The sequence below is a fragment of the Morone saxatilis genome, unplaced genomic scaffold (genome assembly GCF_004916995.1).
Source record: "Morone saxatilis isolate NCDOM2014 unplaced genomic scaffold, NCSU_SB_2.0 Contig19, whole genome shotgun sequence".
Classification (NCBI taxonomy): domain Eukaryota; kingdom Metazoa; phylum Chordata; class Actinopteri; family Moronidae; genus Morone; species Morone saxatilis.
This window is the reverse complement of record NW_023339751.1, coordinates 2,563,368-2,576,188: the sequence shown is the minus strand read 5'-3', so window position 1 is coordinate 2,576,188 and position 12,821 is coordinate 2,563,368. Positions and strand designations below refer to the sequence as shown.

At 40.1% G+C, this 12,821-nt stretch overlaps 1 protein-coding gene across 1 annotated transcript in view; it reads right to left on the bottom strand.

Annotated features, from left to right (window-relative positions):
* Positions 1-11,514, bottom strand: part of valopa (vertebrate ancient long opsin a) — a 14,156-nt gene extending 2,642 nt beyond the window's left edge. The window contains exons 1-4 of the mRNA XM_035663577.1: positions 11,148-11,514; positions 8,450-8,660; positions 4,257-4,374; positions 3,276-3,509 (exon numbers count right to left, since the gene is read on the bottom strand). Of these exons, the coding sequence (XP_035519470.1) occupies positions 3,276-3,509; positions 4,257-4,374; positions 8,450-8,660; positions 11,148-11,511 (927 nt within the window). The 5' untranslated portion in view covers positions 11,512-11,514. The remainder of the gene's footprint in view (positions 1-3,275; positions 3,510-4,256; positions 4,375-8,449; positions 8,661-11,147) is intronic.
* Positions 11,515-12,821: the final 1,307 nt, after the last annotated feature.

Here is a 12,821-nt window from a genome sequence, read left to right as displayed (position 1 = left end):
TATTATTATTATTTCTATTGTTGTTATTATTATTATTATTATTATTATTATTATTATTATATTAATAATTCTATCTCAATCTTATCTAATAGGCCTGGTCTCCACTCACTCCTGAGGCTAATATTTGGCTCTCCATGCTTCACTATGTTCACCAGCTAGTTGTCTGTCTGCAGTGGGTTGCTGACCTGGTGACCTTGACACTCCATGTGGTACGAGTGTGACTGTGTGATTTGGTTTCCCTACTCAAAGTTTATGTTTACCTGTTATTCACCAGCAAGTTGTATCTTTAAAGTCATTTTTATTATCTCTCTGGCTTTCTGCCCCAAAGGATAACCTTTTTCCCTGGGGCAAAACTATTCACTGGCTGCCCTGGCCTAAGGAAAGAAATGCAGGAAGGGTGGAACAGCAAAAAATTAAATTTTCGGGTTTACTGTCAGGTAGACAGTAGACATCTGTGGGATCATGAAAACACATTTGAGGCAGCAACCAGCTGCTGGGTAAAAGTTAAAAGTTAATAGTTTGATTGGATTTTTTCCCCCTAAGGTTAATAAGGGGGAAACTATTATGTCGTGGAGTAGGTGGATATATATGCTGGGCAGGTAGCACACAGTGGGTTTTTTAGAACTGCCAGCATCTGGAGATAAGACTGTTGAGAGTCAATCAAGACAAAATAAGTTCTGGGCTATAAAACCAAAACATGAGTAAAGATGCTAAAACACCATGGAACCATGAATTCAGGTCTTTTGGATTTTTCACTGTTAAGCCTTTCACATTACACATTGTCATTTTTTCCATTATTGAACTTTAAACATTAGTTCACACAGCTTTGAGGTGACTACAAATCCACATAAATAATAGTTTCATAAATAATACATTTCATTCCACTGACTGTCCGTTTCGCATACGGATCCTTTCCAGTTCTGATGCTTCTCAGATTGATTTAGTGCAGGTTGTGATAAAGTGACGTCAACACTGTCTACTCTATACAAGCAGCATTTGTTTGGCTGAACTCAGCTGCAGGATCGGTTTGCTTTCTCCACGCAGCTTAGTGAATTCTCTCTTCTCGTGGTGATTATGGTTTTACTGCGAGATTGTATTTGTGCTCAAAGAGTTCTACAAAACTCAGTCTTTAGCTGCAGGAGTAGGAGGAGAACAAAGTATATTTTCTAAAATGGATCAATAAAGTTTTTCTCTCACGTCTAAGCCCTTGTGGGCAAAACATCAATCTATTATTTTAAATCATAATAAGTATCCTGTCAAAACAGTCCAGACTTAATTTTCTTAAATGCTTTATTTTTAGTTCTCTGCTTTGCCGTTCTCATTGATCAAGCTGTGTGACACTGAGGGATCAAAGTCTGTTTAAGGCCCATGTGAAATGGATTTATACTAGTAGAAGTGATGAATGGATCTTTCTACAATGTTTTTTCACCCTGACCTTTTGTTTGACCTAAAAGATCCCAGGAGGCTGCCTCCCTCTAAAATTGTAGCAGCAGTAGCTATGCATCATGGGAATCCTCTAGAGACTCTTGGTCAACTCACCTTCTATTGTAACTTTGAGAGATAGAAATATCACAATCAAGCAATAGAGGTCAGCTGACTTCTATAATCAGTGGCAATTTGGCTGAAGCTGTGGGAGCTCTACTCAAAACACAATCTGCCTGCTAGCTGTCCTTAGCTAGCTGAATCCAGTCGATGTCTTAGTTGAGACACTGACTGACCCATTTAAACAGCGGGTGCAGCTCAGAAATGGGGCAATCAGATGGACATGCAGCTGGCAAGGGAGGCTTGATCAAGGCGCTGTGCAAAGCACCTACATGTAAAGTTAGACTTATTTTCCCCTATCTGAAAATAGATCACTTTAAATTGTACTGTCTCATATTTATTCATGTTTGTCATAACTGGCCTTGACAGTTTTAATGTTCACTCTAGTGGCAGGACTGTAAAGAATTGTACTGAAAAACTAAAACCTGTCATGTACAATAAAAACTTGGCACAGACAATGGAGGAATAGGTGTTAACATGAAAAGGTTGTTAGAGATCTTTAGGAGACTTCAGTTTTATATAAAAGTCCTGGGCACATCCTAGGGGGGGTCGGAGGGACATAAAGTCTCCAATAATTCACACATGAACACTTTTTAAATGTTTTGTTTGTGCTCCCCCCTCATGTATATGAACCACTGCACATACTACACATCCATCTTGTTGTGTTTGTCCACTCAAACTCATCAAGATGTAGTCTAGGTAGAACAAGCTTTTATCATGTCTCCACTCCAACTGTTGATTTCTGTGTGTATTACACTAAACAATATCAAACAATGCACTTACTGTGAATATCCTAAAATTAGAGAGTATAAGTAATGTAAGATGAGAAATTAATTTGAATTGAAAAATGATGATCTAATCGGACATGACTGAAACACTCTGCTCAGGCTCCAGCAGTAGATTTGTCTTACAGTCAGCAGTACCTCTGCCTGACCTTTTTAGCCCAGCTGCTTTAATTTACTAAAGCAATTAGGAGTCCTGTTAGGCTACCACATTTGCCAATTAATGGTCCTTAAATACAGTTATTTAGATCTTTGGTGGGACACTATTAATCACTCATTACAGGAGTACATGGAGCAGTTTACAGAGAAACTAAAAGAATTGCAGAGTGGTTTAAAGTGTCAAAAAGAAATTCAAATGGAATATAGGAACTTATGTACAGGCCTTTTAACCAAACATCCTGTCATATGTTAAAGAACTGCACATAATCACTCTCTTCTAATGGCTTCTGTCCTATAGTCAATATCTGTACAGTCAATAACGATTACCCAAAGAGTGTGTGTTTCACTTACACTGAGGAAAAGAGCTAGACACCACAATGTAAACAAAGTAAAGTAAATGGCAGGAAAAATGTCAGCACCGGGCCTTTTACAATTGCAAGCCTCACAAGCAAACCTTAGGTGGCTAATGTATATTTTAACAGTGCCACGCATGGACAATTGTACTCTCTGGATTTCACATTTCTTTTATTCATACACCATGCATTATTGATAGACAGGCTAACACCCAACAGCAACAGAAAAAGCATCTTAGTATTCTGCTGCAGCTTTCATCTGATGCATACTGTGACGTGTCGCAACTCTGGTCAAGGAAGGAATTTACTGTAGCTACCTGCGCTCTACACTGCTCTAACTAGTCTGGTCCTAATATTGTGAAAATTACTTGAATAGATCAAGCAGGACAGGATCGAAGTGGATGAATCAAGTGGTATTTCTCACTTGAAACTCTGTTACCTGTTTGTTCATGAAGACGTAGATGATCGGGTTGTAGACAGCAGCTGTCTTCGAAAAGAAGGCGGGGATGGAAGCCATCCTGGGGTCAAGTTCAATGGTTGGATGAGCTGTGACCAGTATGGCGAATGCTGCGTACGGTGTCCAGCCCACCATGAATGCCACGATCATCACCACCACCATACGGGTCACCTGCCGCTCTGGCTTCTTGGCAGTGGCCAAGCGACCATGAGACACCTGGAGGACACAGATCACAATGTTGTATGGTCCTTTATAATTTAGCAGACAGGTAATTATACCACAAATATGGGTTTTTCAGGGCTGATACCAAATTCTTGTAAATATAATCAAACTTTTCAAAAACACTCAGAATATCTTCATTCTCAAAAAAATGCTTGAGCCTTAAAACAACTCTTAGACAACCATAATAGTCATAATGTCCTACTTAATGGCTCCAATCTGTAGCCATGGGAATGCACTTTTGTCTGTTTCTTTATATCATATTCTGTGTCAATATTTACATTAAAACATGTTTACCTGAAGCACACCATGGTCAAAAAAGTGAGAAAGGGAATGTATGACAAAATGTGCATTATTGCAGGTTTTACAGGCTCTTAAGGAAGCTATAGTCCTGGAGGAACCTACATCAGCAGCAATGACCGGCTAATACCTTATATGTCCTGTAATAAAAATTCCCAAATCAGGGTAACCTTTTTAGCATACTAGTGCAACTAGGATGGAGATCTGCATCTGTAAAGCTTATAAACTAACCTGTTATTTCTCTTTTGTTTAATCTGAACAAAATTTATAATGCTGTATGCAATTTCACATCAGCCACCACTCACTCTTTATGTAAACAGGAGAAATACAGTCACTGGGTAATCATATTTTATGCACATTTTACAAATGACCTAAGCATAAATGAAAATAGTAAATCAGAAAAATTTTGATTTCCATATGTGTTGTGTTAGAACTAATACTAACCTTCCTGAGCTTCCGCAGGAGCTTTCCATAGCAGTAGAATATTACTCCAAGAGGCAGAATGAAACAGGTGAAGAAGAAAGTGATGATGTAACTGTGATATGTCATGTTGACTGTATACCTGTTCAGAGGTGAAGAAAAGAGATGTTTACATTCACATTTTAAGAGCTTTAAAGAGTCAAAACCATACATGAAACCTGACCAAAAGCATTAGAATGTTTTTAACAACACATTTTTTGCTTAAAGTAAATGTAAATATATGTACTGTAGTATATGAACTATCAATAACGATAAAGATCGATCAATAGATTGATGCATACAGTCAAAAACATGCTACAACTTGTTTTATAGCACTTGTCCCTTTCAGAACAAAATGGTTAACAGTCCCATAATTCTCCAGCTATGAGCTGTCTGTGAAATGTCATTTAGACATTCAGAGGCTTTTATCTGGCTGGAGAGAAAGATGACAGTTTTGCACCTCATTTGAGCTTCAGCTAAAAGGGAAATTTCACAGCTGAGACAAATCTCTGACACAATTAGGGGACTGGAGGCCACTAATTTAGTCTAATTATGTCATTTCCATGAAAATACCTACCACTGTCAAATGAAACAAGTGCCAGATGAATGTGTAAGGAACTACCTGGCAGACGGAGTAGTGGAGTATCTTAAGCCTTGTTGAACCACAGACGTGTAGCTGAGCACACATTTGTGATGCGGCCATTCACACCTCAATCCTCATGAATTTGCAAAATAGTAATTAATTCTCTTTTTTTTATAATTTTTTTTTTTTCAATTTTATTGTTTGTTAAAATTGTTTTTTTCAACAAAACAAATCAGGAAAGCAGGCAGTGCCATACTCTAATTAAAAGACAAAGTAGAGTTGTTGGGTATACGTGCACAAAATAAATCAACAGGCAGAAATTCTGGGCCCCTGTGAAAGTCGCTTGGCCCTAAAACCCTAAATATCTGTAATCCCTAATGTGTTCTATGAACCATGTGCAGCTCTGAGACCACTGAATCATTAATTTCTCCTATCATGTAGTGCCCCCAAAGGCAGGATTTAAAAATGCTCATTTCTGCTAACTTCTTCTAATTGCATCCCTACAGACAGCCATGCTCCCCAGACTCACTACATCTGCCCTGTATAGTTTTATTAAAACATAACCTACTGTTGTGTCAAACTGCTGCCATTAGTTATTTTTTCTTTCTACGTTTGCTGCCCCATGTGGAAAAAGCAAAAACAACTTGGAGGTGAGCCCCTCCAATTTAATGGTCTTTGGGCCGTAGATGTGCATAGTTGCATTCATCCATTAAGTTCAATCAGCAGTCAAATTTCAGGTGTATGACTTAATAAGTCACCAAATGCATTGGACTAAACCAGTCTCTGCATTGATGAAATGTATAAATTACTTAAACAAAGATCTGAATCCGTCATTGATGCACGTGACCAAATGAAGCATTCAGTTTCCCCAGCAGCTCCATCTTTTGGTCAGGAGGCCAAAGTGATTTGAGATTCAGTGACCTAATGAGCCACTTCTGTATATGAGCCAGACAGCATTGAAGTCATCTCCAAGACTGCTGTCGCCAGCCAAACTGTCATTTTTGATGAGGTGAACCGGTCCAGTGAATTCTGTCAAACAATCCCAAAAAATCTAATTATGTACTCAGTCTTTCCACCAGGTGCCCCTGCTCACCAACAGTCTGACTGTCAGAGTGAACTTCCTCATTTAAACTGGGGAGCTCAGTTTTGCTTCACATTTAAAAGTTATGGCAACACTGAGTTTTTGAGAGGTGGTTTTTTGATTCAACCACGAGGGGACTCAAAGACATGAAATGTTTAAATCATAAACATAGTGACTTTAAAAATGTTGACAGGTTTATTTTTTATGTATGTTTTAGGTGATTGTATTGTAGCCATCCCCACTTCTTAAAAAAACAGGGGGAGTGAATATTAATTTTTTCTGCAGATTTTATAAACTTTCTACACACAAATGCAATTTATTCCAACAAAACTAGAATAAAAAATTGTTTTTGAGTAATTTTTGTGCTGCAGGTATCTGACATGAATATGCCAAGTTGTTTTCGCGCCGTGCCCGATGGAATTTCAGGGTAACGCACAGTCGGATGCACTTCACTAAAAAAGTGTGGTTTTGAACAGTAATCAGTGAGATCCGGTCCCCAGAAACACAAAGGCTAGACACTGGTGGTGTAAAAGGTTACTGACGTCTGAGCTGGCAACCTTCCCCTGTGTGTGTCTTTACAATAAATGAATGAGCCAATACCTGAGCACTAGAAGGGGTTTTAAAGAAATTCAGCAGCATACTGGTGGTACATTGTATTCTAACCCCTCACCAAGGATGCAGCCACCTACTGACAATCCACTGACACCAATTTCTCCTGCAATGCTTCAAAACCTTGCATGTATTCTTCTTAACATTCAGAAGCCGTCCAGTGCTGAATATCTGCATGTATCCAGAGATAAAAAGATGCACATAAATGAGGCTTTTAAAATGCATTATTCTGTGCATGTGGCAACATTGCAGACCTCAACTGTGCTGCTCGCGCTCCTGCTGTCAACCAAATGTTTTCTGACAGAACTCATGCTGCGTGCAGCCAAAGGTGGATCAGGTCATCTATGTGCTGGGTATCTCCATAAGGTGATGTCTTAATTGTATTGTCTGAACCATTCATTCCCCCTGTGCTTCATCTGAGCAATGGTTCCCTTACAGGGCTTGAGGCAAACACTCAGCCCCCTATCTCCACGCCTTTGATCAAAGCAGCTAAATAGCATTATGCAGATGGAACCCTGAGGGCCAAGGTCAGAGTCGACCTGTTTCTTAACTTTTTCCATGAGACACATTCACACAGTGTGAGTTAATATGGATGAAGCAGCAATGTAGATCCAAGCCACAGGGCTGACTGTAGAATGTCTGTAATCTATCTGTTGTGGTGTGAGGTAAAAAAAAAAAAGACTAATGCAGACTAATTTCTTGGCTAAAGGTTGGGCTGAATCATTGGGGTTAGTATAGGTTAAAGTCTAGATTAGGGTTAGGAGTAATTTTAATTTTACAGTAATTTGGTGTTACAACCCACAACTTCACTTTTTTGGTTCAGTCTCACCGCTCTCATCAACCTCATTGCCAACCGCAGCAAGCAGCTGTTTTCAAGAAAATACACTGGTCAGACGAGGGGAGTTGGACTGTGTTTACTTGTGTAAATGATGCTCAAACACAGTCCAAATTGACAGACTATAAATAATCTAAAAAAAAAAATGTAAATACAATAATCCAGATGTTGAATTCTTAATGTTAAGATGCCATATTATCTGTTGAGAGAATTCGCCAGTCTTTTTGTTACTGCTGTTTACATTCAAGACACAAATTCTAAAAATGCAATACAGGAACTGCATGAGGTCCCCAAAGGTCACATGACAAAACGACTGGAAGGTAGTTTTATTGAAGCTGGTGATTTCAGCCAAACAGAGCTTTCACCTGAATTTCACCACCATGTCCTCACCCCTACCAGAGGCAAACAAAATCCTGAACCATGCTTACACAAACATTCCTGGCAGCTACAAAGCCCTCTCGCCCCAACTTTGGATAATCAGACCACATTTCTCTGCTTCTCCTGCCAGCTTACTCCCAGCTGATTAAAAGGATCAAACCATCAGAAAACAACTGTTATTGTGAACAGATGAAGCTTCCACTGCTCTACAGGACTGCTTTAAGAGCACACCAACCTAGAGGTATATGCATTATCAGTTAAATTGTACATCAGCAAATGTGTTAATAAAATCATTCCCCAATGAATGGATGAATGTATAGGTGAGGACCTTATTGACAGCCATAAAAGCTGCCTTTCTATCAGGTTACTCACTACTACTACCACTCACTAAGCACATGTGGTAGCCAATCCAGACCATCACAGGCTACAAAACCAGTAGTAAAGCCTCACTGCTGGATGAGTTTAACACTTTCTTTGCTTTGATTTCCTCAACAAACAGTCAGTTGCCAAGGTTGCCCCACCTCCAGAGGACTGACCACTTGAGGTATCCAAGAGTAAATGTGAGAAACATTGCTAGGCCTGATTACATCTCTGGTCGTGTACTCAGAACATTTGCCTACCAGCTAGCTAGACAGACTGTGTTGGCTCAGCTCTTTGTGGAGTATAGAAATAATAAAATGCTCATTCCTCACCAGTCAGGCTCACAGGTGGTTCCGATCTTGCTTATAGTGTATCTGTTCCAGCCTAGCACAGGAGGGAAGGTCCAGATGAAGGAGAAGGTCCAGACGAACAGCAGACCCAGGATTGCATGCTTCGCTTGCAGTCGGACGTTCCCCAGAGGCCGGCAGATCACGAAGAATCGTTCAAAGGACAGAACAGAGAGGGACCACATGGCTACAATCCCTGAGGCAAAAAGCAGGGGGTCAGTGTGTAGAAACACATGCCACCAAATCCTGGAATTTGTTTTTAATAACTATGAAAATTACAGCTCTGTGTTCTTTATTTGTTATTTGACACATTAATAAACCTAAAGAAATGAATGACACAATATTTGAGCACATAATGTGTGTATTTGCATCCCTTTTAGATTGCCTCCCTCTCCCACCAGAGTGTGAAATCTCATTAGTTTCTTTATATCTACGCTTTTGGAACTTATCCAACTGGGGTCCAAGATGTCCCCCTTTAGTGTAATCACGTTTCTTAATTTTTCACAAAGTATCCCAAATCTGTACTTTGCAGAGGTAAAAGTGGCAGCACTGTTGCTAGAAATAGTTTAATGATCCAGGGTTGGTGCATTAGGGCTGCCTCCTAATGGGCTAAAAAAAAGGCAACTTTAATTATGGTAATAAGTCACTCTCACAGACCGGTTAATTACCTATCTCTCCACAGCCAGGTACTCCTAGTGTCTGCCTACTAGGCTCACTGGAGAGGACAAAAGAGAAAGGTGGAAACCGGGGTGTTCAATTATGTCACACACACATTTAAACAAGAGCCTCTGCAAAGGTTCACTATTAAAATTAACACCAATGCTTCAATGCGGTTTCTCTAGCTTTTTAAAGTAGACTAAAAGTGACCATCAAAGGGCATCCTTGTGCTACACACACACGGGCAATACCAAAGCAACACATCTATCAATCATTGAAACTGCTGTCAAGACTCAAATTGGAGTGGCTTTCCACCACAAGTCCCTGGAAGATGTAGCCTCATTTCAGTAGCTTATTGATTATACATCAGCATGGCTTCCTCGATCATAATTGAATACGTCAAATATTTTCTTTTAGCGCTTCTCATCCTACTAACAGAATGTGTTTTTGTGTTACAGTGTGCTAGAGCGCTCTTTGCCTTGCTATATTTGCTTTCATACACTCCTTAATCATAAATAATTGTACTCTTTAGTATGCTAATTTAGTCCATAAGACCCAATACACCAGGATCCACCATACAATATATCCATTAAACCATGTTATATTGTACAATATTAATTCATTGTCATCTGCTTTTTGGTATCTATTTCCCATATGACTTACTAACACACAGTGTAATGCTGGTCTAGCACAGATCCATGTGGCATGCTGTAACTCACTCATCTCATTAAAGTGCCACAAGTTAAACTATTTCAAGTGAAAGTAACTTGATAATATTCTCCTGACCATTCATTATATACAATATGAATATTTTCTGATGATAATAAATCTGACAACAATAAAGATATCCTGTGACATCCTGTGACTTCCTGTCACTCCTCAGTCAGTTGTCCAAGTTGCCAAACTGGAATCGCACAAACCTTGTTACCTAATCCAATAAGGAGCCTTTGCCTGAATTAATGCAGTATTCTCCTTTCTCTTGATTTCCTGGACTGTAGGCTTCTCATCAGACGCCCAGGATCCCACTTTGGGAACCTCTGTCTTCTGTCTTGAACAGAGCTTCAGTAGAGACCACAAACCCAAATCCAGTGACTTAGTTAAACGTTATTGGTGGTCACGGTGTTTGTAACCTACTTATGGCAAGTCATGCACTGCAGTACATGAGGAGGCTCCTAAATGTGCAGTTGAATTCTGCCTGAAAGACTCACACTTGTCTTTTGTTACTTACCCTACTGCACACAAGACAGTAAAGCAGCAAATAGGATGCAGGTACAGTTTTTAAAAAACTACTTCATAGGCTCATGTTAATTATACTAATGAAAGTGACTTTTTCAGCTGTTTGCCTGATCTCCTTTCCTGTTTTTCATCTTGACAATCTAGAATACATTTTTACTTTGCACACAGTATGTCCATCATAACAATCCTTGTGCTGTAGTTTTTGTTTGCCATATGCTCCATAATGCAGATTACACTTGCAGAGCTGCATTATGGGGGATGAGCTTTAAAGGGCACATTATACAAGCTGGAATAGATTGAAGACCTGATTAAACAGTTTTCTTTATACACATTTAAAAACAACGTAATATGTAGTTAATGTAATGTTTTTGCTGTGCTCCATACATTGTGAATTTTACTTAATATTCTTAAGTAGTATTCCCATATGACTACAGCAACTAGTTTGTTACTCTCACTCACTTCAAGATATGAACTGTCTAAGAAACTGAGCAAAGTTACTGACACCCTGTTCAATCAACTTTTCAATTTGGCAACACCTGAAGTGGAATTGATTTGTCACTTTTATTTTACCTCCCTCACAGATGCCCTGCTTTATTAACAGATGTTGATATTAGTGCTGATAGATGAGGATGTGCCATGTGGAGCTGTTTTAGAGCCATCACACTTCCATGCAGCATGTGTAGTACACGATAAAAAGCACCAACACTGACACCTACAGTTATGGAAGTTGTCTTGTGCAGCTTTGCAATTACAGTACTAGGAAAAAAAAAGGAAAGACATGTAAACCTACCGAAATAAGTGACAGCAAACCCCTCCAAGACGCAAGCCCACTTGCCAAGGAAGAAATAACCCCTGGCGTTTGTCAGGAAACTTATTACTCCACCGATGAGGGAGACCAGAAAGTCAGCGATGGCCAAATTAACTATGATATAGTTCAGGGGTTGTCTGAGTTGTTTGAACTTGAAAGTGACAAACATAACGAGGAAATTTTCGCTCAGAGACAGCGAGGTGACCACAAACATGAGCACGGCCAGGACAGTGAAGTTCCACGGCGCGATGTTCTTGATGGGTCCATTAAACGGATCATCAGCAGTGGAGGGTTCGGCTGCCACGGTGTAGGACACCGCGTTCACTGACAGACTTAAAGTATCCATTGTCCATGCCCAGAATGTAGGCTACTTGCTTGGTGACTCTAACCGAGAGAGAAAATCCTGTTGTTTATCTTTTTCTCTCACACTCACAACTTCATGTGGAGCTGTGGAGCATCCTGTGCGCCCTGGGACTCTTCTTTGACAAACTTCTTGTTTTGAAGTCCTTGTTGGCCGACGCGCATGGTTGGCACACGGGAGAGAGAAATCCGCCAGAAATGTTGAGTTGTGCTAGTTGAAAGCGTGGGTCTACATGTGAGCGCGCAGTAGTCGTAGTAGCACACGTTGCACGGTGCGGGCAGAGGAAGGCGATGTCTTGAAAAGCGCTGGCAGCAAGTGCATGAATGACCGATCAGTGGCATCTTGGAAGCTCTTATATAGGCGGCTCCGGCATCACTGCTGCCCTCCAGGAGAGAGGAGAGGCGACAGGACGCCGCGCTTCCCTCTTCATGTGCGCTTCTTTGCGCGCTGTGGACACTGATGCGCTTATGGTGGCGATCTGTCCCACGGTCCTTTTTACTAGTCGTGATTAATATATCAAGTGGGTCTATGTTATTACACACTGACAGATCTGGTGGCGTTTTCTTTCTCTGTGCGCAATTCATTAATCGTGTGTAATTAGGCACCCCAGTAGGCTGATTGTGGACATTGCCTTAGAACCAAAATGGACTGCATATAGGCAGCTGTGAGTGAGTCAGACACCTGCCTCGTCAATTAAACTGGATTATTCAATCAATCCTTACAATCAACTTGTATACGCATGTGCTTTGCGCAAGTCTTTTTAGTGTAGTTATCGCACACAAGTCTAAAAATACTTAAATGATAATTACAATCAATAGAACTTCTTGCTGCAGCTAAGTGTGGCATCAAGAGGTCAAGTCACAGACAGACTGGGCTTTGATTATGTTAGACCGACCCTCCAACCCCACCACAATGCTCACTAATCATCTTAGCTTTAAAAAGGGACTCTTTACATCCCAGTTTCCTGTCCTCCGCCCCCCCAATTTTTTTTTTTTTAAATGTAAAAAGCAGACAGAGAGTGAACTTTAGAGTCAATCATTCACCTTTGTTCCATAAGCTCACTAAGAACACATGAACAGAGAAAAGGATGGATGATATTCATCATTCATTGCACTTGTTTTCAAAGCGAGAGGATGGCTGACTGAGCCTATATACTGCTTCACTCTGCATCTCACTCCTTGCAGCTGCACCAATAAAAGTTACTCATATGGGGGCATTTTAAATCTGCAATAAAAAATGTGACAGGTGCACAGGACACACCAGATCACCTGTTAAATATAAATAATGAAAACAGT